General features: G+C 39.0%; 1 protein-coding gene across 1 annotated transcript in view; it reads right to left on the minus strand.

Moving 5' to 3' along the window:
* Positions 1–2700: 2700 nt before the first annotated feature.
* BORCS6 (BLOC-1 related complex subunit 6) overlaps positions 2701–26906 on the minus strand; it is a 151397-nt gene continuing 127191 nt past the window's right edge. Inside the window, exon 6 of the mRNA XM_067140545.2 lies at positions 2701–8807. Coding sequence (XP_066996646.1) covers positions 8756–8807 — 52 coding nt within the window. The 3' untranslated portion in view covers positions 2701–8755. The remainder of the gene's footprint in view (positions 8808–26906) is intronic.

A 26906-nucleotide genomic window follows, 5' to 3' on the forward strand; every position in this document is an offset into this window, starting at 1 on the left:
ATTATTTAACATGCTCGAAGATGCAACACTGCTGCCCCATGATTTTGTATTTCTTCACTCACAACATTGTAAATGAAATGAAATACTAAATGAAGGAAACAATACACGCAATGATTTGATTACAGACGATATTCAATGTGCCCCACCTCCTACTTCAATGCACAGTTCACAATGGTGTAGTAGTGACTCGAGGATGTGTGGTGTTGCAAACCATTATTCTCGTCATTATTCCGTATTGAAGATAGCTAATCACAAAGTTTACACAAGGAGTAATTTTAATACCACCTATTCAGTACAATTTATTCCACTATTGTGTGGTCAAAAATACACATAAATACATCAAATACAAATACAAATCTGGTAATTTCTATGTGTATTCGACCACACAATAGTGAAATAAATTGTATTGAATAGGTGGCATTAAAATTACTCCTTGTCTAAACTTTGTGATGTGTGGTGTGTCGTGAACGACCTAGAAAGCTGCCTGTATTCTTGGTAAAAGTTCATCTTCTTTCTACGGGGTTCGCATAGTAGTCAATTTGTGCAGAACAAAGTGTAGACTGCCTACTAGGGCTGGGAAGCGACTCTGAGAAACAAACGAGAAACTTGTGCACTCTGCACCGAACATTACACCTCTGTCTCTCGCTTCCCCTCCCTTCCCTTCCCACCCCTGATGCGCAGCAACAGGTGGCTGGCTCTCTGGCATAGCAAATATGGCAAGTTTGCCAATTCGAATCGCGTGCCTGGAAGTAACAAAATAACCTCATTTTCTCGAAAAGAAAAGTTTTCACCATCAATCCGATTGCATCATCATTCTTAACATAACACAAAGAGCATCCCTGAATTTTTTGTTGGTACAGTTCTGATACACCATGTAGTTTCCACAGTAGAGATCCCAGAAGTCTGAAGTTGTCAGGTAAGTCGGGTGAGTCCGTTATATTCCACATCCGTTTCTAACTTTATTTCCAACATGCACCTCCTTAGTCTCTTTACTTCTCTGTTATAATATAGTGGGTCTTTTCATTCCTTACCACATTTAAATATACATCCCTGTTTTCAAATCCCTCAACAAGTGCTTTAAACTTTAAACCCATCCCATATTTTTATTTATTTTTCATGGTTCATAATTACTTTTCAGAAACAATCCCATGCCTTCTTTTCAAACATGTGCTATTGCTTCATAGTCCTATTTTTACAACCTTCCTTTCTATCCCATATATTTTTAACTGCGACGAAAACAGCTTCATGATCACTTAAACCATCTATTACTTCAGTTTTTCTATAGAGCTTATCTGGTTTTACCAGCACAATATCCAGAATATCGTTGCTGCCAGGACAAAACCTCCTATGTGAAATACTTTAGCTTAGAACTTTGGCCGGTAAGGTTCTGTCAACTAAGGTGCAATATTGTGTGAATATTGTCAAGGCATTCTCGATCTTCATGATGCATGTGCTGCGGGTCAGTATATCTGCAATAATATTATCACATAGGAGGTTTTGTCCTGGCAATGATGATATTCTTCCCTCTAGTTGATCCATCACTTTCTGATTCAGCTGTCCTCAGATTTAACGTTTGTTTGTCATGCTTCCAGTTATTCTCATTACCTTCCCAATTGACATTTGGTAAATTGAGATCGCCCGCTAAAATCATGTTCCTTTCTGTGTCATTTTTCACACTGCTGATTATCTTAACAAATAATTCCGCATCAGTGTCGGCTTCACCCTTTCCAGGTCTATACACCAAGAAATTATCTTTAGATATAAACCTTACACCTAGAATTTCATGTTCTCATCTGTAACTTTTTTGTAGCTTGCAAATTCTTTCAACAGTATGAATACTTCCACACCTACAGTTCCTATCCTGTATCTACAATAAATACTCTAGTTCCATGAGAAATTTTTGCATCCTTCTCAACATCATTTCTCAGCCGTGATTCAACTCCTATGACAATATCTGGTAAATATATATCTATTAAATTACTTAATTCTATTTCTTTCTTTACAATATTTCTACAGTTTAACACTAATATTTTTTGTCGTCCTTACTTGACTTCCAGCTCCCTGTAATCTTATCCACGCTCAATAATCCACCCAGTTTCTCTGAATGTACCTTTCATGCACCTCTTCTTTACATCTTTCACTGGAGTGCTTCTGGATGGTGCTGTTACTGTTTTGCCTACTGTCAGTAAGTGAACTAAGGGCTGAGCAACTTGACAAAATTCATTATTAATATATAATGAGAATGTAGTAACATTTTTCAGAAAACAGAACCAGTTTGGTCACTTCTTGGTGAAATGGAACTGTGTTCCAATTCAGTTCAATCCCTGCTTTTGGCATGATGTTAAATGGTTACAGAAAATGCTAGAATAAGGGGAGAAAGGAAATCAGGTTCCAGAAAAAATCTGTCTAACTGGTGTCTAACCATCACAACTGTAAAGTCACCACAGTCACTTCATACCATTACAAAAGCATTGGTATGCAAGTTTTGCATAATCACACTATTTCAAAAAGTGATTTTCTTCTCTTTTCATTTCCTTAGAATTTGCTTTACGTCGCACCGACACACACAGGTCTTGTGACGATGATGGTATAGGAAAGGTCTAAGAGCGGGAAGGAAGCGACTGTGGTCTTAATTAAGGTATGAAACATCATAAGACCATCACATTAGGCCCTGGTCTAAGTAAGCAAGAACCTGATAGATTAAATATTATGTATTCACTGCAAATTTATTTCAAAACTTTACATACATCTTTGTATCTTCCTATAATGAAAAAATCTGCAGCAATTTTTACAATGCCAGCTTTCCAGTTTGTTAACAATAAAAATAATTATGAGAAATAAATTGACAATACAATACATTTCCGCATCCTTCAGTCCCACCTTAGACACCCCTTCTTTTCTTCACCCCTCCCTTCTTTACCCTACCTCCCCTCCTCCACCTATCTACTTCTTTATTTTCAATGGCCTGCTTCCTACAGCATGTCAGTGCACGTTCTGTTCCCTATCCACTCTTTTGTTTGCATGGCCTGCCTGCTTCCTCTAGCATGTCAGTGTTTTGTTCTACATCAGACATTACATGTATTGTATTTTTCAATCTAGAGGCGAGTCTCATTAAATAATTTTTCTCCTTTTTTAATTTCCTTTCTGTTTGTATATTCATTCCTAATTTTGGCTATCATTTCCAGATTTACTTCATTGCCTGAGGCCATAACCCAACTTAAAGACAACATTATTATGACAAGAAAATCAGAACCATATTTTTTGTTATATGAACAGGGTCTTTATTTATGCTTGGCAAGGACTTTCTCGCTCGACCTGGGCCGCCAGTGACGGTTCAGTTGCTGGCTACTGCGCGTGCGTATGTATGGCAGAATACGGTGCTCAAAATCATAATCATGCATTTTACTCACCATGTTTACAGTTTTTTTTTTTTTTTTTTTTTTTTTTTTTTGCTAGTTGCTTTATGTCGCACCGACGCAGATAGGTCTTATGGCGACGATAGAACAGGGAAGGCCTAGGAATGGGAAGGAAGCGGCCGTGGCCTTAATTAAGGTACAGCCCCAGCATTTGCCTGGTGTGAAAATGGGAAACCACGGAAAACCATTTTCAGGGCTGCCGACAGTTGGGTTCGAACCTACTATCTCCCGAATACTGGATACTGGCCGCACTTAAGCGACTGAAGCTATCGAGCTCGGTGTGTTTACAGTTTATGCTCAAAATCATTATCGTGCATTTTACTCACCATTTTTACAGTTTATGCTGAAAATGTTCCCCATGTGCTGCCAAACATAATCGTCATCTCCCAATGAAGTTTTCGGTTACTCTACCAAGTTCTTCAGCACTGATGGATGCAACTGCAGCTCTTATATTGTCTTTAAGTTTAGTGCGTGAGGGTTGTTCCCATAAACTACTTTTTTTAACATTCCCCACAAATAAAAATCACATGCCGCTAAATCTGGGCTACGAGGGGGCCACAGATTTTTACTAATGATCCTCGTACCAAACATGCTTCAGTAAGGAGATAACGACCTTTACGTCTATTTTTATTGCTTACTGAACCTATACGTTTGAATCTCTTGGCCAGTTGTTTTATTGTCCGATTGATAGGAATGGGTCTCCCTGGAAATTTCACTCGAAATTTTTGTCTTGTCCTAGCGCATGATTTTCTGCATTTAATGCAAGTATTGTGCAGATATACACATTCTTGTAATGAATATTTCACATACATTACAGCACTATACACAATCACAATAAAACACTACACAATACGACATACAGAACGCAGTAGCTTCATTGAACACCCTACTATCTCGGAGCTCAGCTCTCAACTACTGCAGGAAGTGCTGGAAACCGCGCACACCAGCGGCCGGTAGCGATCTGTCATCGGCGGCCTAGTTCAAGTGAGAAAGTCCTTGCCAAGCATAAATAAAGACCCTGTATTTATTTACAACGTGCCTCCGTGGCTCAGACGGCAGCGCGTCGGCCTCTCACCGCTGGATACCATGGTTCAAATCTCGGTCGTTCCATGTGAGATTTGTGCTGGACAAAGTGGAGGCGGGACAGGTTTTTCTCCGGGTACTCCGGTTTTCCCTGTCATCTTTCATTCCGGCAACACTTTCCCTTCTCATTTCATAGCATCTATCAGTCATTAATAAATCACTTTGGGAGTGGCGACCCCATCGTAATAATAGCCTATATCTGGTTCATTCATTCCATCCCTGACCCGGTCAATGACTGGTAAACAGGTTGTAGGTTTTCATTTTCGTTTATTTACAACTTTATTAAACACAATGTGTACATATATATTACATTTGAGTTAAGCTTTCACCAGTCTTTTGTTTATGTGTTTAGTGTTTGAGTTCTACTTTCACATTTCACTAAATGCTAGTGGCTTTACGTCGCACCAACACAGATAGGTCTTATGGCGACGATGGGACAGGAAAGGCCTAGGAGTTGGAAGGAAGCGGCCATGGCCTTAATTAAGGTACAGCCCCAGCATTTGCCTGGTGTGAAAATGGGAAACCACGGAAAACCATCTTCAAGGCTTCCGACAGTGGGATTCAAACCCATTATCTCCCGGATGCAAGCTCGCACACCTCGAACCTCACGGCCAACTCGCCCGGTTTTCGCTAAATGTATTTGGAGCAAGGCTTGGTGCAAAGGTTACAGATGCAGTCCTCCTTAGGGTCGTGATACGCATCATTCTTACATATCTTCCCATGGAAACTATGGACGGCAAAATGTGTGTATAGGTGGCGGGATTGGAAGTTCGATCCTTTCCAGGAATCTGTGTTCTTTGCTTCTGTTTCCATGATTTCTTTTGGTACCTCCCCGTGGCTTTGTTCTGTCTCTCCTCGATGATGCTTTTATAAGCTTGCGCTTCTGCAAGATCGAAGCATATTCTAATATCATCTATGAAGGAAGATTCCTGCGCTATTACGTAGGCCTAGTTATTTCTTGTGAACTTTGAGAATGACAGAGCTTAAGTAAGATAGGAAACTTAAAAGGGTCCACCTTTTCAGTACAAATAAATGTTATAAGTTTATTTACAACATATATATATAACTTTGAGTTTAAACAGCGTTATCACAGTTGGGAGGGATAAGTCTTGCTGCTTAGGGATCTTGTAAATATATGTTGTAAATAAACTTATAACATTTATTTGTATTGAAAAGGTGGACCCTTTTAAGTTTCCTATCTTACATTCTCAGTTCAATACGGACAAAAAAAATGAAATTCTTAGATTTAAAATTGACAGAGCTCTCTTTAGGAATCTGGCTGTAACATTCTCTAGTTTCTTGAGATTTTTCACGGTCAGGTAAGTCCATATTAGCTGGATGCTGTATGTGGCAGCTGGCATAACTTTGAGTTTAAACAGCGTTATCACAATTGGGAGGGATAAGTCTTGCTGCTTAGGGATGTCGTAAATCGCTTTTGTAGCGGCCGTTGCTCTCTCTTGTATATGTAGGAAAAATATGGTTCCAGTTGTTTGTAAAGTTACTCCCAGGTATTTAAAGCTGGGTACGAATTCTAATGTTGATCCGCCACACGTGAGATGGTCCATCTTTGATATTCTGCCTCCTCTCCTGAATTTCATAGCTTTCATCTTTGAGCTGTTTATTTCCATTGAGTTTTCTAGTGCCGATTTCCTGATGTTCTCCATGGTAGTTTGTGTGTTTTCTAAGCTCCTGGAGAGGATGGCCACGTCATCTGTGTACATGAACAGTTTAACGTCTCTTGTGACTATGACCTGGTCGATGTTCGCTGTCATTATGTTGAAGAGAATCTGGCTCATTGAGTCTCCCGGTAGGACTCCTCTTGTTTGGGTGATTTTCTTTGACATCAATATGCCATCGTATATTGCCACGTAGTTAGCGTTTAGAACTGACTTGATTATTTCTAGCTCATAGCTTGATTTACCTAGTACATTTTCTAGTTTGTGGATGAGTATCTTTCTGTTGATGCTGTTGGATGCTTTGGAGTAGTCTATGAAGGCGTACAGCAGGGTGGCGGGTTGAGCTAGGGTCGTTGTTATTTCTTGGATGACGTCTTGAATAGCATGGAGTGTTGATCTGCCTGGGATGAAACCATATTGATTCATTGGAATGTTGGCACATAGTCTTTGTTCTATGCATCCTAGCAAGAGTCTGGAGAAGAGTTTGAACATTATGCTTTCCAGGTCATTTTTCCTGCCTTTGCCTCTGTAGAGCACAGTTATAAGTGTCTTCCTCCATTGCTGTGGTATTGTTCTGTTCTTGAGGCATTCATTGAATAGGCACGTTAGAGGTTCCGCAAGGTCTTGGATTGTATCCTTCAGGTGTTCCATGTAGATCCCATCTGGGTTGGCCGCCTTGTTATTCTTCCCGCTCCTTACAAGGTGAATGACTTCTTCAGGTGTAAATGGGTCTGTGATTTCTGTGTTTGCCGTTTGTGTTAGGAAGTTGTTTGACATTTTGTCCTCCTCTCCGAGGAGGTTACTGAAGTGTAGTTCCCATTGTTCCATGTTTACAAGGGGGCTCTAATTTGGCTTGTTGGACGATCTTAGGATTTTGAAATGTTTCTCCTCAGTCTCAGCAATTAATTTCTGCTCTTCTACAATGTCATATGTCATCATATTTTCCTTCAGTAGGTGTTTGTTCTTTTGACGTTCCTCAGCGTACTTAAATAGCACTTCATTTCCATGTTCCCTAACAGCGTGGAGAAGTTGAAGCGCCCTTTGTCTCATAACTTAACATTCTTCGTCAAACCATGGCTTCGCGGTGCGTTTGGGTCTGGTTACTTTGGCGGTGGCATGGGTGATTATATCGTTTAGAGATGCAGTAGCCTGTATAAGTTTCCCCGCCTCGTCATGTGGATTATTGTTGGTAGTTCTGATTTGGTCGCCTGCCATCTTTCTTCATCTATGTGCCTTGATACTTGTGGCTTGAGGGGTTTCCCTGTATGCTTCTAGGTTCCTGTGCTTAGTTGGACTATGTTAAAATTATTCCTGCAACATTGTCTTCATGTTATATACATATGTTTTAGTTATCACATGATCAGTTTAATTTTTATTTTGGCTGAAGATGGCCACTAAGTGGCTGAAACTAGTCAAATATATTGTAATGAAAAGTGGGCACTCTTGTCAATTTATTTCTTATAATTGCACTTCAGTATGGAACAAAAATGAAATTTATAGCTTATAATTAAAAATAATTAAGTCATTTTCATGATGGCATCTTCACATATACAGCAATAAGGTTATCAATATATTTACACTTCAGGTACTTAAGCCCATGTTTTATAAAAAACAAAGTGCATAAATAAGTGTACTTCCAACAGAGGAAAAACCTAATATCTATATTTCATACTAGTTACAGACAATTACAACCTTTTAGGCCATTACAACAAAAATGATAGAATGATCATCATCACAACAAAAAATAAGCATTCTATTAAAAAATCACACCCACTATTGAAATATTTACATGATCACAGTTAATAAAACAATGTAATATTTACAAAACAAAATCACAATATTTGGAAAAATCAATATATATATTGCATAATCCAGATTTATGCAGATGCTACTTATTACACAGGACCAATTCCTGGAGGAGGACATAATAGATCGATACATCTTTGGCCTGTTGTTGGCTATGGTTTGAATCTAGCCAATTCAAGAGAGATTAAGAAGAAAAAACTATACTTAGGATTCCATCAAAAAATTTAATATCATATCAACTCAAAAACTTGCTTTTTGGGTGACTTCAATAAAGAAATTATTTTAAAGTATAATTCCTCTGTTTTCTAAAATGATGAAGATAGATCAAGCTGAGTGTATTCATTAATTTTTTCACTGTAAGATAAACAGTATCGACAAGAATATCTATAAAAGAAAATTACAAAAGGTGTGTTCCAATCATATATAATATTGAAATGCAGCCAGGAACTGCAGCATAGTGAATTAATTGATACTTGGTCCATTAAAAATAATTTTAATAATCTCTCAGTTATCTCCCAAAATGTCTGAAGTTATTTCATGTTATACAAAAACAGAAGTGCATATTTATAGTATGATGGGAAAACACCTACATTCAAGATATTTTAATGCCCTATCTTATGCATTTCAAGGTAGATTTAACTGGCATCAGCTTATGCATGAAAACCTTAAAACAGAATATAATAATTTTCTTTCTTTATTTGTCTTCGCTGTCATCTTCTTGACAGTAGTTGTATTTCTTCAGCTTACTCCTGTGCCATTCTCCATTGATACATCTTAAGTGTTAACTGCATTTTCAAACAAATCCAAAAGACGTTTAATACCTTTACTGATGATGAGTTAAGGACATATCACTCTTAGAGAATGTTACATAAGAACATAACCCATAGAATATATTAAAAAACACAAAGAGGCAAAATTCTGTAAGAATAAAAAATGAAGACTCTATTTCTAAACTTCAGAGAGATCTCAAGCAGATTCTCAAATACAGCACTTCCCTTTCCACAAACTATGAAATACAGAAGTAAATCAACATGAAAAGCCAGAACTCTCCCCAAGATCCACAAGGCTGACATTCCCATGAGACCCATAATAAACTGTGGACCTAACCCAACGTACAAACTTAGCAAATTTGTCCAATTTTTAAATGCAATCACTATAAATGTATGTAAATAAAACAATTAAAAATTCTATTCAGCTCTGTAATATCATAAAAAATTTAAATTTCTCCATTATAAATCCTGTTCCCAAAACTTCCTCACCTGTACTTATAACAGATTATCGACCTGTTTGCATACTTTCATCTCTCTCCAAGCCTCTTGAACGCATAGTACACGTGCAATTAACCGACTATTTAAATAAATACAAACTACTTGACCCTTTACAATCGGGTTTCAAAAAGGGACAGAGTACAGCCACTGCCCTGCTGAAAGTTACGGACGACATGAGACGTGCTATGGACGAAAGGCAGGTGACGTTACTTACACTTCTTGATTTTAGCAGCGCTTTTGACACAGTAAACATAGACGTACTGGTTGCTAAATTGAAATCGCTTCACCTTGGACAGACAGCTTTAGAATTCTTTCTCTCATATCTTACGAAACGAAAACAACGCGTAATTCTTCAGAATAGATCATCTGAATGGGTAATGAAATATTCAGGAGTTCCACAAGGCTCTGTGCTTGGATCACTTCTCTTTGTTATCTATATTAACGATATATCGACATGGCTAAGACACTGTAAATACCACTTGTATGCTGACGATCTACAGATCTATTACCATTCCAAAATTTCAGACATCAATCAAGCAATAGGTTATATGAACTCTGACTTAAATAATATCTGAGCATACGCTCATGAAAACTGTATTTTAATGAATCCATCAAAATCTAAAGCTATTATTGTTGGGCAGACGAAACAAATCAGTGCGGCAAAAAACAAAAACATTCCTCCACTAATTTTATCTGGTAAAATTATTCCGCACGAAAACTCGGTAAGAAATCTTGGTGTAATTATAAACGAAAATCTTAACTGGGGAGAGCACATTACAAATATCTGTAGAAAAGTGTATGTGTCCCTTCACCCACTAAAATATCATCAAAATATGCTGCCACTAAACATGAGAATTAGGCTTATAAATACTCTTATCCTCCCTATATTTTCCTACTGTGACGTAGTACTAATTGATGCTACGAGAGAACAACTAAACCGATTACAACATGCTATGAACTCATGTATTAGATTTATCTTTTCCTTACGCTATGATGTTCATGTTACCCTTTATTATCGACAACTTTCCCTTCTAAAATTTGAACAATATAGAAACCTCCACGTGGCAGTATTAATCTTTCGAGTATTAAAAGAGAATATCCCATACTACTTATCTTCACAACTCAATTTCCTATCCTCTTTCCACCAGCATAACACACGCTCCGGCAGTACACTTGCTATCCCTCTCATCATGTCAGCTGCATTTAGCCGTTCCTTTGTTGCAAATGGAGCTAGAATATGGAATTCTCTCCCCCACAACATTAGAGCCATAAAATCCTTAAATTCCTTCAAGTTGTCCGGAGGTGCATATGGCCCTGAGGTTCACTCAGCCTACACCAAAAATGAGTACCAGGTTAATTCCTGGGGACAAAGGCGGCCGGGCATAAAGCTAACTACTCTACCCCATCACTTGCCGAGGTTAACAATGGTGGAAGCCTTTACCTTCCACTCCTCCAAGGGCCTTCATGGCCTGTACGGAGGTGACTTTGCTTTTACCTTCAGTAATATCATTTACAAACAATGTGGTCTTCCCATGGGTTCGCTGGCCTCGGGGCCGAGATCTACATTGATCACACTGAGCACACAAGCATTGATAACATGAAGAATATGAATGCTGGTTAAGGTACACAGATGATGGACAAACGGTCAAGTCACGGTGAAACAATACTGCAATTGCTCAATAACATAGATCCTTGTATCAAGTTACATTAAAAAAGAAAATAACAAGTTCATTAATTATCTTCACCTTACTATATGCAGAAAAGATGATCATCTTACATTTAAAATATTCAGGAAAACCGCACAAACCTCCACCACCACCAGGGCAGAATCTGCACACCCTAAGTCCCATTAAAAAAAGCGTATACCACAGTATGATCAGTAGAGCTTTTAACATCCTTATGTTTCAATCGGATCTCGACGTTGAATTAAACATTATTAATCAAATAGCCTTGAATTTAAAACAATCAGTGGATCCAACCCGCAATGCCCCACATTCCCATAAATTAGCATAAAACAATATTATTACTGACCAAGGGACTGCTTCCAAAGCACAGTCCTGAATCGATGACGCTTGTTGTCTAAAGGGGGCCAAAGTCCAGGTTATTGGCCCCTCATAATAGTACTTATCGCTAGTAAAGTAGAACCATGGTATTTGTCATGTTGCGGTACTAATAAAAAATAGCTTAGACTTTCCACACATTATGGCACTACTCACATGTAATGTAATATGAAGATTTTAAACGTTCTCCTGTTCAATATATACACATCTCCACCTATGGTGTTTCTCACATTGTGGCGCCACTTACAGGCAACGCAAATCTATGGTGCTCTTCATATAGGTGTACTAATCACAGGGACTCGTACTATCCTGTGGTGGAAATTCTAAGTTCCCATGAAGGGATTAGATTCTTTTCCACCAATAGAGCATATCAAAAATCAGATCAAAACTTAGATGGATGGCTGTGGTGTTCCTCACATAGTGGGTACTAATCATAGGCAACGCATTACAAGCAATGTAAGCCCGTGGTGTTCCGCATGTAGTGGTACTAATGATGGGTACTCAAAAACCCATCCTGATTCACACACTGTTGCTACTAATCACAAACCTATTGTGTACCTAACATAGTGGTACTACTCGCAAGTAAAGGTGACCCATGGTGTTCCCCACGTGATGGTACTAATTACAACTAGTCTCATGGTGCTAATTCGATCAGCCCTTACTTGCCCCTTTTAGACGCCTCTTACGACAGGCAGGGGATACCGTGGGTGTATTCTTTGTCTGCATCCCCCACACACAGGGGGCTGTATGTTTGGTTCACAGTTAACCAATATCTTCAAGAAACAAGGCGTTAAAATAGCCTTCAAAACCAACAATAAGAACACGAACGTCTTACACAATACTTCACATATCAACAAGACCAGCAGTTTTGTAAAATCAGGAGTTTACAGGATCAAATGCAACACCTGTGAAAAATCCTACATCGGACAAACCGGTAGAAACTTCAATACCAGATACCACGAACACACTAATGCAATAAAATACAACAGGTTTTCAGCCATCGGCCAACACATGCATGATTATAACCATAATTTCACCAATATCGAACAGGACATGGACATCCTCGAATTAGCAAACAAAGGCCCTCTACTCAACATAATGGAAAATTACTACATACACCTAGACCAATACTTCAACGCCAGTCACAATCTCAATGAAATCTCAGAGAAACCCAACATACTCTTCGATCTATTCATCACTTTCCTCAGAAACAATAATGCAGCCAACCAAAACTCAATCCTAAGTCTAATCAAAGGTACTTTTCCGAGACAATTACCCTTTTTCCCGCACCCTTCAGCCCCGCCTTAAAAGCTCCCCACCCCCACCTCACCCCAAGCCACCCCCACTCTTCCTAACCCCCTCCTAACCCGCACGCGCCTGCCCTCCTCTCTGCCCACACTTCTCTCCCCGCCACCAATCGCACACCATCAGCTATACTACACACACCGCAGCGCGAGGTAAGCGTCCTTTCACTTTATGTTAACCTTTTCCTATCTCCATTTTTTGTTTTTACTGACTTTCTCCATTTAAACAGGTCCAATTTGGTTTCCGCTAAGAACTGAGAATCAATATATCCACGCGCAGTTTCCACCTTCTTCTCAACCAGAAATTCAAAAACAACTTCACGTCCAACAATCAACAACGCAACTGACCAACACAGCTTTAATACACCAAATACCTAATTTCTCCGCTTAAGTGATCAGTGTCAAGCCAACTCGACATTAAAAGAGTATCACTCTTTACTCTCCAGACTTTGTACATACTTGAATATATGTTTATAGGTGTTATTTTACATTGTTTCTTTAGTACGAGGACTACTGACACCCACGAGGTTATATTTTACAACTCTAAGCACCCCACTAGTACTTTGTTCCAAACTTGTTTGTATATATATTATTATTTACTACTCACCTGTACCATACTAACATTTCTCATCTCATTACCAAACTTCACTTTATAAATTATAAAATCCATACGATTATTACAGTTAAAAATAACATGTTTTAGGATTCGACAAAATACTTATGTATGCTTTAATATGGCTGATGATGACCCCTAGGCGGGTCGAAACTAGTTCCATGTAATTTATAACATTGTAAATACATATTAGTACTGAATAGGTGGAAACCTTACTGTGTTACTATTCATATGTTATATGATGTTCGCGTGTAATATTGTCGCTTGGAACTATTGAATAATCGGTCATTCTAAGCTAAAATTTACCGTCTGAAGCACCAGAGTGAAGCTGCTAAGTACTTTTGTAGTGAGTGTGGTTTTAAATCTGCGTTGTGGAGATTAGTGTTCATTAAAGGATCACTCTCATACCTATAACCTCATCTTGTTAGCTAACCGATAATGGCCGCCTCTGTTGATGGAGGTCGGCAAGTTTTTTCTAACTCAATGAATCTAAATAATGAAAATCAGCAAGTCTCAAGTAACCTCACGAATGGACATAATAAAGAAAGCATAATTCCCACCCGTACCGGTGAACCAGGTAACCTCATGACAACCTCTATTACTGTTCCTAACACATTTAATCAATCTCCTAACAACCCAAGGTTAAGTTACTCTGCAGCAATGCAATCCTACCCTACCAAAGATCAAGCTATTGTTATTGAATCTTGCGATGGTATTAGTATCCGAGATTATATACTAGCAATTGGAAAAGTCACTAGCCCTAGTAACATCCGATTTGTCTCACGGATATCTAATGGAAGAATATGTATCTTCCTAGCAAGTCAAAAGTGTGTTGAAGAATTAATTTCAAAACATCCTAAGATTCTCATAAATAATGTCTCCTTGGAAATAAGACCTCTCCTAACTAAAAACAAACGAGTTATTCTATCCAATGTTTGCCCTGTGATTCCTAATATTGTTATTGAAGAAGAATTTCTCAAACTCGGCATTAAACCAATGTCAAAGATATCACCTATTAGAGCAGGTTTAACAATCCCCGGATTTTCTCACATTCTCAGTTTTCGGAGACAGATTTATATTCAAAATGAAGACTTTAACAAACTTCCAGACTCACTCCAAATCGAATATGAGGGTACCAATTACTGGATTTATTTATCCTCTGACACACCCACCTGCTTTCTTTGTAAAACTGAGGGGCACTTAGCTAGAAACTGTCCTGATAATGATGAGATAATAAATGAAGGCTCCTCATTAAATCAAAACAGTCATTCTCGTGGCAAGATCAATCTAACAGAATTTCCCCAACTAGTACAGGATACACAAAAAATTGAAACAAACTGTCAAGAAAATATTACCTGTACTCCCTCACAAACTACTGTTCAGACAACTACTACATCTGCATCTCTTCAGTGTTCTCAAAATCAAAACTGTGGGCCTTTACCCTCAGGCGAAACGACTCTAACCTCTCATTTGGAATGCCCTCAAAACCCCTCATGTGTTCATCTTGCTGGATCAAAGAGGCCAATATCACTATCTAGCAGTGAAACTACAGGAAGAAAAGACCTTGATTTTAAGGAACCTCCCCTAACAACTGAACCTAAGACAAGTGAACAGACAGGGAAACACAAGACAAAACAAACTTACAAGAAACCAAAGACAGAAAAAGAAAGCACAACTATTAGTGATATGCTTAAGCCAATTAAGCAAGTTCTAGAAGCCAACCCTCAGTCCTTCCCCCTCAATTACTTACAACTCCAATCCTTTTTTGAAAACAGTATTGGAGTTAAAGACATTGCAGCAATAGCTTCCAATTACACCCAAGATCTAGAGGGTTTAGCCCAAGCCCTTCAAAAACTATATCCATACTACACTGAAAAATCCATTAAGAACAGGAGTACTCGAATAGTCAAGAAACTGCTTAAGGCTAGCAGTGAAAACCGAGGTGAAGCAATTAACAGTTTAGCTCCAGATTACTCCAGCGATGACTCTACTTCCCTCACATAATAATGATAAAATTCCCTCTACACTTGTTTGTCATTCTTATGACTACATCATTACTTCAATGGAACCTCAACAGTTTTCGATCACAGCGAGAGTATTTACAACTTCTACTAAATAAACATCAGCCTTCAGTTGTCTGTCTACAAGAAACTAACTTTAGAGACAACTTTGTTTCCCATTTAAGACAGTTCAACGTACATTATAAAAACCGAATTAATCCAAATCATGCAAGTGGAGGCCTTTAACTACTGATTTAGAAGCAGTCGCAGTTCTATTATACCTTCCACAAGCTATATGTGTATGTAATGTTTATTTTCCTACGAATAGTACATCTCACACTGATGATTTAAGAAACCTAATACACCAACTCCCCAAACCCTTCATCTTGATGGGTGATTTTAATAGCCACAACAGTTTATGGGGTAGTCGCAATACTGATGCAAGGGGGAAAGAAATAGAGAAGATACTAGATGAATTTACTCTAGTATTAATGAACTCAACTGCTCCAACTCGTTTTGATATAGCACACGGAACATACAGTAGCATAGATTTAACTATATGTACGCCAGACATAGCTGCACTATTTAACTGGTCCATTTATTCAACTCTACAAGGAAGTGACCACTTCCCCATCATAATTAATGATGATCAAAGTTCTTCAGACAACGCATCAAAACTCCAATACTGTAAGTGGAATTTAAATAAGGCAAATTGGCAATCATTTAGAAAGATTGTAAATAACTATTTAAATGATCTAACTCCAACAAATAAATTTTCTTCTAAGCACATCAATGATATTGTTCAAGACTTCACTGAAGTAATAATTAAATCTGCTGACCAGAGCATCCCAAAAACAGCTCCTATGCCCTTCAAGAAAACGGTTCCCTGGTGGAATGACTCCTGTAACGAGGCTATCAAAAATAAAAACCGTGCTTACTACCTATACAAAAGAAATCCTACGCCTGAAAATAAAATCAATTTTCAAAAACACCGAGCAATAGCACGAAATAAAATAAAATTAAGTAAGAAAACCTCCTGGTTAACATTCATCTCCTCCTTAACCTGCCAAACTTCACAAAAAGTTATGTGGAATAAAATCCAAAGAATAAGTGGCAAATACAATAAATTCTGTATTACCTCTCTAAGAGATCCAGTCGCTGGGTCAATTGTAAATGAACCTCAACAAATAGCTGATCAACTGGCTAAATCATTTTCAAAAATCTCTAGCGATAACAATTATGAACCTGAATTTCTTCGCATGAAAACAACTCGAGATCCAATAGACTTAAGTGAAACTGTACCTACACCGAACTATGCTTATAATGATACTTTACAGTTACAAGAAATGGTTACAGAACTCAACAAATGCGGCAGATCTAGTCCTGGCCCAGACACCATTCCATATGAATTTTTAAAACAGCTTCCACATAGTGCACTCAATTATCTACTTGCTATTTTCAACTACATATGGAGTTCCAAACTATTTCCAGATCAATGGCGTTGTGCTATTGTAGTGCCTATACTCAAACCAGGAAAGGACATTTTGATCCCAGATAATTATCGTCCCATCGCCTTGACAAATACAATGTGTAAGCTACTGGAGAAAATTGTTAACAAGAGATTACGCTGGTATTTGGAACATATACACTTTTTTAGTGATGCACAAAATGGTTTTCGTCAAGCACGTTCAACAACAGATACTCTGATATGTTTAGAATCAGAAATCCGAGAAGCTTTCCTAAATAATCAGCACCTCATAGCTGTTAGTTTAGACATTGAGAAGGCATATGACATGGTGTGGAAAGACTATCTAATTGAAACACTGATGAAACATAATATTTCAGGAAACATGCTTCACTTCATTTATAATTTCCTTAAAGATCGCCGAATTCAAGTCAGGACAAATGGAACTCTTTCACATGAAGTAACCATTGACAATGGAGTTCCCCAAGGATCAGTCATCAGTGTCACATTATTCCTCGTTGCAATAAATGGCATTGTCTCCAACATTCACCTACCAGTAAAGGCTTGCCTTTTTGCCGATGATTTGACTATACTAAGTGCAGGAAGAAAAAATTAACTACTCAACAGTTACTTCAAGAATCAATTGATAATATCCAAAAATGGGCTAAAGTTACAGGGTTCAAGTTTTCCAAAACTAAAACCAAATGCATACTCTTCTCCAAATGTAAACATACTGTACAAGACCCTGAGCTGTACATGGACAATCACAAAATTGAAACTGTAACAACTATGAAAATCTTAGGAGTTTTATTTGACACTACGTTAAGTTGGATACCTCACCTGAAAAACCTTAAAGACGACTGCTTGCGAAGGCTGAACATAATGAAGATCCTGGCAGCAAAGAACTGGGGGGCAGACTACCAAGTGCTAATGAACACGTACAAAGCCATTATTAGGGCTAAATTAGACTATGGCAGCATTGTATACAATTCCGCAAGAATGTCTTCACTCAAAATCCTTGATTCCATCCAGTCCTCAGCTTTTCGAATTGCTCTAGGAGCCTTCCGTACCAGTCCAGTAGCCAGCATTCAAATAGAAGCAAATGAACCACCACTCACAATTAGACGTAGACAACTAAGTTTGACTTACGCGCTCAAGGTAGCAACTATGAGTGAATCAAGAATTAAGTTGTATGCTTTTCCTAACAAGCATCAAGGTACACTCATTAAATCAGGATCACAACCACAGCCTTTCAATGTCAGAATAGCCAAGTTTCTTGAAGAACTAAATTTAAATATCCCTCCAATACTCCTCACAGACAACTCTGTTAATGTCCCACCATGGACTGTTACCCTTCCAAAAATTAACTTTGAAATAAATTACAGTGTCAAAGATGAAACGGACAGATCTCACTACCATCAATTATTTCTTGAAATTTCTAATAAATACCCAAGGCACACTGCAATCTATACTGATGGATCAAAATGTGAGGAAAGAAATGGATGTGGGATTATATATCCTGAACGTACCATGCTATACCGATTGCCTGACTACTATACAGTCTTCTCTAATGAGCTGTATGCAATAAAGCAGGCTATGCTATATATTTTGAAAACCAGCACCTGTAATAACACCATCATTTTTTCTGATTCAAAAAGTGCATTAAACGCAATAGAAAGTCCATCATCGAAACACATCCTTGTACAAGAAATACAACTGTTGTTTAACAACATCATGAAAGAAGGCAAACAAGTCATCTTTGTGTGGATACTCTCTCATAGAGGTATTCAAGGCAATGAATCTGCTGATCAAGCAGCTAAAGACGCTACTTACCTCCCACTAGGCGATCTGACAATAGCTACCCCTCACACTGACATTATTGCCTATGCTAAAACAAAATTATACCAACAGTGGAAGATAAAATGGCTTCAAACTTCGAACAGCAAACTCCATGAAGTAACAACGGAATCTACAGTACAACACTATCTTCACAACCTTCACAGGCAAGATCAAGTCCTAATAACTAGAATACGGATTGGCCACTCCAAAGATAAGTCACAGCTACCTCCTTGAGAAGAAACTGCCTCCCATCTGTACAACATGCAATAGTGTGCTGACTGTGAAGCACATCATAACAGACTGTTCACTGTATGACAAATGGCGCCAGTACCACGGTATACCTAAGGATATTAAGGGGACACACTCATCTCCTTCACTGTGCAAACAAATTATCAAGTTTTTCAAAGACACTGGTCTGTATTCAAAAATTTAACTGTTCAGTTTAAAATACCACTTTTATATTTTTTTTTTCATTCTTCACCCTAATGTGATTTAATGTAAATTATACAGTTAGAAGTCACGATAAGACCTTAGGGTTAAAGTGACTCTAAATTATCTTAATAAAAAAAAAAAAAATTCTGATGCAAGGCTTCACTCACAAAACATAACTACATGGCATACACAATCAGACAAATGGATCCCAACTCCATGACTAAAACTACAGAAAATACAGTCTGACAAAAGAACTGAAGCACCCACAAGGGGAGAGGAAACAAAATAAAACTGCACATGTTTAGAGGTATGTGACATTATTTCAGTGATTACAAAATTGATTCAAATTATCAAAGAACTTCGCAGTACGAGCCCACTTATACAGTAAGTATAACAATGCACCCCCCTCTGGATGGGATGCATGCACTCATTCGGTTGGGAAGGGTGTCAAAGGCGTTCTATCCTCTCCTGAGGCAAGCCGGCCCGCAACTATTGCAACTGGTCCTTGATATCCTGGATACTGGCACTGGGATAGAGCTGATGTTTGAGCTGGTCCCACACGTTCTATTGGGGACAGATCTTGGGATCTTGTTGGCCACGGGAGTACCTCAATATCATGCAGACAGCTCATAGACATACGTGTCGTGTGTTGACGAGCATTCTCCTCTTGAAAAATGGCACCACAATACTGTAACATGAGAGGTAACACATGAGGATGCAGGATGTCCGTAATGTACCGCTGTGCCTTCAGATTTCCCTCAATAACTACCAGCTGTGACCTGAAGTCATACCTGATGGCTCCCCACACCATGACCCCAGAAGTAACATTGCTGTGCCTCTCCAAAACATTGGAAGAATGGGACCTCTTCCCAGGTCGCCGTCATACTTGCAGACAATGCTCATCTGGGGTAGTGCAGAACTGTGATTCATCGCTGAACACAATGTGATGCCATTCATCAGCAGGCCATGCTTTCCGGTCACGGCACCACTCCAAACACAGCCACTTGTGTTGTGGTGTTAACGACAGACTATGCATGGAACAGCAATTTCCTAGTCCGGCTGCTGCTAGTCTCTGACTAATGGTGCGGTATGACACAGAATGTTGAGGGAGTCCATTACTTGTTCTCAGATGGCAGGCACAGGTGCGAAGGGGTTATGATGTGCTTGGTGCACAATACCATGCGCTCCTCCCTTGTGGTGGTCAGACACAGTCGACAGAAATCTTGACAATGAGTATGCCTGCCCTCGCTTTTCTATGCAGTCCAACATTGGGCCACTGTCGCATCTGAATACCCCACAAATCTGGTGTAATGGGACAAAATTTCAACTCCACGCCAAGTCACTTTTTGCATTTATGTTAATATTAACGGTTAATTATAGGCATGGTATTGTTTTGAATTGTCAGAATCATGTATTACATTGTTATTATACTGTGTATTTGTTGATGTAGGTGAGTCATTGTTTGCATGTTGTAAGAACTCTATGTTGGACTGGTGGTGTTCTGTTTCTAAAAGATAAAAGCAGGAAAACTTGGTAAAAACAAGCAAACTACATGTAGAGAGTTGTGCAAGATTTAGGTGCCTGTAAACAAAGTGGGTCTCTGACAGTTTTCAAAGCCTCAGTGCACCAAACTGGTGTCATTATTTCAAACAGTGTCCCATATTATTTATGAATACAGAAATTAGAAAGCATAGTGATGGCAAACTGTGCAATAAAGAACAAATTATTGTACTCAACATATTCAATTATTTCTTAAAGAAAATGAACATTACCCAGCCAGTTGGAGAGACAGTAGAAGCTACGAAATGGTTGAAGAGTTTAATATATAGAATAAGAATGGAGCAAATGAAAGGTCCTTCAAGAATGGCAGCAAAAAACAAACCTACTCTCAGAAGATTTATTAGGGTCCTCTTCAGTTTGTACATTTAATGGGGTAAGATAGTCACTTCTTGCACTAACGGCTCCAAACAACAACTGATCAACCTTATTCGACAAATCAGAAACGTGTTCAACCAGATTGTTAGCCATACTAGAATGATCCTCCTTAAGTTTCAGAGAGGGCCGATTACCTTTGATGTTAGGCCCCTTTAAACAATAAGCATCATCATCAAGCAAGTAAGTTTCAGAGACAACAGGTCCCTTGCTCTATTATAAAAATGGAATAACCTACCTTGAACACGCTTAAGTTGATTCCTGGAGGGTTCTTTTTTTTTGCTAGGGGCTTTACGTCGCACCGACACAGATAGGTCTTATGGCGACGATGGGATAGGAAAGGCCTAGGAGTTGGAAGGAAGCGGCCGTGGCCTTAATTAAGGTACAGCCCCAGCATTTGCCTGGTGTGAAAATGGGAAACCACGGAAAACCATATTCAGGGCTGCCGATAGTGGGATTCGAACCTACTATCTCCCTGATGCCCGGAGGGTTCGCCTCCTTCAAAAAAGCTAAGAACAGTTAAGTTCAGTAATATTAGCAGTGATTGTGAATAGAGCAACATCAATTTCTTTCTCCCCATACACCGGAATACTGATGGGTAACAGTAAAGAATCTTTAAGCCTAGCTGCATCTGTTGCAACCGTGCCACCAGACTGGACCTTTCTTATTAAGAGTTCGTAAATTAGTTCTTCCTTGTGCAAATACCACGGGGCAAGAACTTCTCTTGTACCAGACATAATGACAGGAAAGTTTGATTAAATTTGGAAAAATACGGAAACAGAAAAATGTTTAGAGTTTGAATCCAAATTCTATGAAAAGTCATCAAAAGGGGCTTTGTCCAGACCCATTCAACCGTACTCTGTTACCACTTGTTACAGAATTATCATGGATTGCAGAGGAGTAAGAAGGTGCGGGCGTGAATGAGTGGACAGAGTAAAGATGAGACCATAATTTATACATACATACATACATTACATATATTATCATTATAGACTGTTATGCCTTTCAGCGTTCAGTCTGCAAGCCTCTGTGAATTTACTAAACGTTGCCACAATCCTTGATTTGCAACTAGTATTGTGGCCTCATTTAGTTCTATACCTCTTATCTTTAAATCGTTAGAAACCGAGTCTAACCATCATCGTCTTGGTCTACCTCTACTTCTCTTACCCTCCATAGCAGAGTCCATTATTCTCCTAGGTAACCTATCCTCCTCCATTCGCCTCACATGACCCCACCACCGAAGCCGGTTTATGCGTACAGCTTCATCCATCGAGTTCATTCCTAAATTAGCCTTTATCTCCTCATTCCGAGTACCCTCCTGCCATTGTTCCCACCGGTTTGTACCAGCAATAATTCTTGCTACTTTCATGTCTGTTACTTCTAACTTATGAATAAGATATCCTGAGTCCACCCAGCTTTCGCTCCCGTAAAGCAAAGTTGGTCAGAAAACAGACCGATGTAAAGATAGTTTCGTCTGGGAGCTGACTTCCTTCTTACAGAATACTGTTGATCACAGCTGCGAGCTCACTGCATTAGCTTTACGACACCTTGATTCAATCTCACCTACCGTATTACCATCCTGGGAGAACACACAACCTAAATACTTGAAATTATCGACCTGTTCTAGCTTTGTATCACCAATCTGACATTCAATTCTGTTCAATTTCTTACCTACTGACATCAATTTAGTCTTCGAGAGGCTAATTTTCATACCATACTCATTCCACCTATTTTCAAGTTCCACAATATTAGACTGTAGGCTTTCGGCACAATCTGCCATTAAGACCAAGTCATCAGCATAGGCCAGACTGCTTACTACATTTCCACCTAACTGAATCCCTCCCTGCCATTTTGTACCTTTCAGCAGATGATCCATGTAAACTACAAACAGCAAAGGTGAAAGATTACAGCCTTGTCTAACCCCTGTAAGTACCCTGAACCAAGAACTCATTCTACCATCAATTCTCACTGAAGCCCAATTGTCAACATAAATGCCTTTGATTGCTTTTAATAATCTGCCTTTAATTCCATAGTCCCCCAGTATGGCAAACATCTTTTCCCTCGGTACCCTGTCATATGCTTTCTCTAGATCTATGAAACATAAACACAACTGCCTATTCCTCTCATAGCATTTTTCAATTACCTGGCGCATACTGAAAATCTGATCCTGACAGCCTCTCTGTGGTCTGAAACCACACTGGTTTTCATCCAGCTTCCTTCAACAACTGATCCCTCCCTTCCAAGATGCCAGTGAATACTTTGCCTGGTATACTAATCAGTGAGATACCTCGATAGTTGTTGCAATCCTTCCTGTTCCCTTGCTTATAGATAGGTGCAATTACTGCTTTTGTCCAATCTAAAGGTACCTTACCAACACTCCACGCTAATTTTACTACTCTATGAAGCCATTTCATCCCTGCCTTCCCACTATACTTCACCATTTCAGGTCTAATTTCATCTATCCCTGCTGCCTTATGACAATGGAGTTTATTTACCATCCTTTCCACTTCCTCAAGCATAATTTCACCAACATCATTTTCCTCCTCCCCATGAGCTTGGCTGTTCACAACACCACCAGGATGATTTCTTTTTACATTGAGAAGATGTTCAAAATATTCCCTCCACCTCTCCAGTGATTCCCTGGGATCTGATACGAGTTCACCTGAATTACTCAAAACACTGTTCATTTCCTTTTTCCCTCCCTTCCGAAGATTCTTTATTACTGTCCAGAAAGGTTTCCCTGCTGCTTGACCTAGCCTTTCCAGGTTGTTACCAAAATCTTTCCATGACTTCTTTTTGGATTCAACAACTATTTGTTTCGCTCTGTTTCTTTCATCTACATACAACTCCCTGTCTACCTCGGCCCTTGTTTGGAGCCATTTCTGATAAGCCTTCTTTTTACGTTTACAAGCTGCTCTCACTTCATCATTCCACCAAGATGTTCACCATTTCCCACCTTTACACACAGTTGTTCCTAGGCATTCCCTTGCTGTTTCTACTACAGCATCCCTGTATGCCACCCATTCACTTTCTATATCCTGAACCTGCTTACTGTCTACTGTTTGAAACTTCTCACTAATCATATCCATGTACTTCCGTCTAATTTCCTCGTCCTGGAGATTTTCTACCCTTATTCGTTTGCAGACAGATTTCACTTTCTCTACCTTAGGCCTAGAGATACTTAGTTCACTACAGATCACATAGTGGTCTGTATCATCGAAAAATCCCTGGAAAACTCGTACATTCCTAAAAGATTTCCTGAATTCGAAGTCTGTTAAGATATAGTCTATTATGGATCTGGTACCCCTAGCCTCCAATGTGTAGCGGTGAATAGCCTTATGCTTGAAGAATGTATTCGTAACAGCTAAACTCATACTAGCACAGAAGTCCAGCAAACGCTTCGCATTCCCATTAGCTTCCATATCTTCCCCACATTTACCAATCACCCTTTCGTACCCTTCAGTTCTATTCCCAACTCTCGCATTGAAATTGCCCATTAGCACTATTCTATCCTTGCTGTTGACCCTGAGCACGATGTCACTCAATGCTTCATAAAACTTGTCAACTTCATCCACCTCTGCACCCTCACATGGTGAATACACGGACACAATTCTAGTCCTAATTCCTCCAACTGACAAATCTACCCACATCATTCACTCATTTACGTGCCTAACAGAAACCATGTTCTGTGCAATGGTATTCCTGATAAAGAGCCCTACCCCAGACTCTGCCCTTCCCTTTCTAACACCCGTCAAGTACACTTTATAATCTCCTATCTCTTCCTCATTATCTCCCCTTACCCGAATATCACTTACTCCTAGCACATCCAGGTGCATCCTCTTTGCTGACTCAGCCAGTTCTACCTTCTTTCTTCCATAAGCCCCATTAATATTGATAGCTCCCCATCGAATTCCATTTCATTCGCCAAGTTGTTTCCAAGGAGTCCCTCGCCTATCAAATGGGAGTGGGACTCCGTTACTCCCATAGGTCCGAGGCTTGCTTAAAATGTTCTGAGCTCGGTCGATTCATGAAGCAGGATGCTGCCCTACTTGCACATAGTCCAAGTGAGGATCTCTCCTCTAACGGGTTATGGACCACCGGTGGATTGTATAGTCCTAGCCGCCTGAGCACAAGGAGGGCCAGGACTCAGAATATGTCCGAGATGCCCACTCCCATTCCATAGCAACTGGTATCCCGACTTTCAGGACCACTTACTAGGCCACTCAGCCGTTGCCCATGGTTCACGAACTAGGACGTGACTACAGTAACCCACAAACATGAACCATGGTGTGGTGTGAAACAAACACCATAATTTAAAACACTAAAATTTGAAATTTTATTTCTTTCCTTTCTTTTTTTCTGACTTTAAACTTTGATGAACAACAACAAATAACAGTTAAATAGAACTAAGATGAGCTGCTCAGCTCTGACAACTGGAAAGGCGTAAGTCAAACTTCAGGTTCACAATAATTTACAAAATAAGCTTGTAGCTCCAAAGCTACACTATTTCAAAGAGCACTTTTGCTCCACTCAATTACACCTTAGGAGACTGAGCTCCAAAATCTACTACAATCCGGCCTCTCAAAGGCAAAAGTTTCTTACCCAAATTTTACATTAGATAAACCTTGAAAACAGTGTTCACAAGCATTTCCGCCCGAGAGTCTATTACACATTCATCTGTACTTAATAACACTTTAAACAGAGGCAATAAGTGACCATTCTAAATGGCATTAGCGGTCAAAAGAAAAGGTTTAAGAAATCGGCCGTAAATAGAATGCTAGGAGGCGAAACATTTGCACTCCTTTTGAAATACACTTTGCAAAACACTTAAGATCCTGTATGGGCTTATGGCCCGAAGTTACAGAGTCTAAGCCTATACGACAGAGGGTGACTAGATGGTGAAAATATTAAGTTCCAAAATAGAGTTAAAATTTCAAGTTTTAGAAAATCAAAGTCATCCCCATACCAAGTTGAATGGGAATTAAAAGACGATAAACACTCTTTATTCCCTAAGTTTCATCTTTCCCAGCAGGGATTTGAATTGAGTCCTTAGACTTGCTTGAAAATTTACATTTAAAAGATGATACTAAACTTTAGAAATTTACATTAATAATGAATTTTGAAACCTTCCCCTCAAGTCAGCTTTCTGGAGCTATCACATATTAAAAGATGTCTGTCATTACGTTGAGCTGGTGGGCCTTCCAACAACGGGCAAGGCTTATCCCCGCCTCCACTAACCATATGCAATCTAGACTGGAGCGATGAAGAAAATATGGCCCAAAACCTCCCAGCTTTTATAGCAGAGGGAAAAGTTCCAGAACTCTCTAGGCCAAATGCCTGTACACACCCCCAATTTTAATTAGCTACAAAAAACATTTACAAACATTTCTGATTGGCTAATAACTTAAGGAAGAAGGAAGTAGAAGTGCTGACAACTTCAGCACATTAGAAAACAATTTACAAACACATAAGGTTTACCAACTTAAGCACTAGCAAATTCTCTTTGAAAAATTGTCTGTCCTCCCACCGGAGGGGACACATAGGTCGATAGTAGAGACGTCTGAAGATTAAGGGTCCAAACTTCTTTAGATACATTGTTTCAGATTGATACCACAGATGGCCTTCTAAAAGGCGCTCAGTTCAAATGCATGGAGAAGGTGTACCTCCGGTACAATTATTATTATTATTATTATTAAACTACAATTTATGATAATAATAAAACTAGAAATACAATTCCATGAATGGTGTTGATGGCACCAGAAAATAATGTAATGGAAATGTATCGGGAGGTACACCCGCCCCGTTCATTCAAATGAAGCACCTTGAAGAATGCCATCTGATATATGAAGTTTGCAACAACTAGTGCAAGAAGTTTGGACTTTTCTCTACAGATGTCTATACTAAAAAACTTATATCATGCCCTCTGGTGTGAAGAGGGACTATTAAGATTGCAAAGTAATTTGTTATTTTAAAGTTTACTGAACTGAGTTCTTTATTCCTTGTTTTGGGTGT

Source organism: Anabrus simplex, chromosome 2 (assembly GCF_040414725.1).
Source record: "Anabrus simplex isolate iqAnaSimp1 chromosome 2, ASM4041472v1, whole genome shotgun sequence".
NCBI classification, from domain to species: Eukaryota; Metazoa; Arthropoda; class Insecta; order Orthoptera; family Tettigoniidae; genus Anabrus; species Anabrus simplex.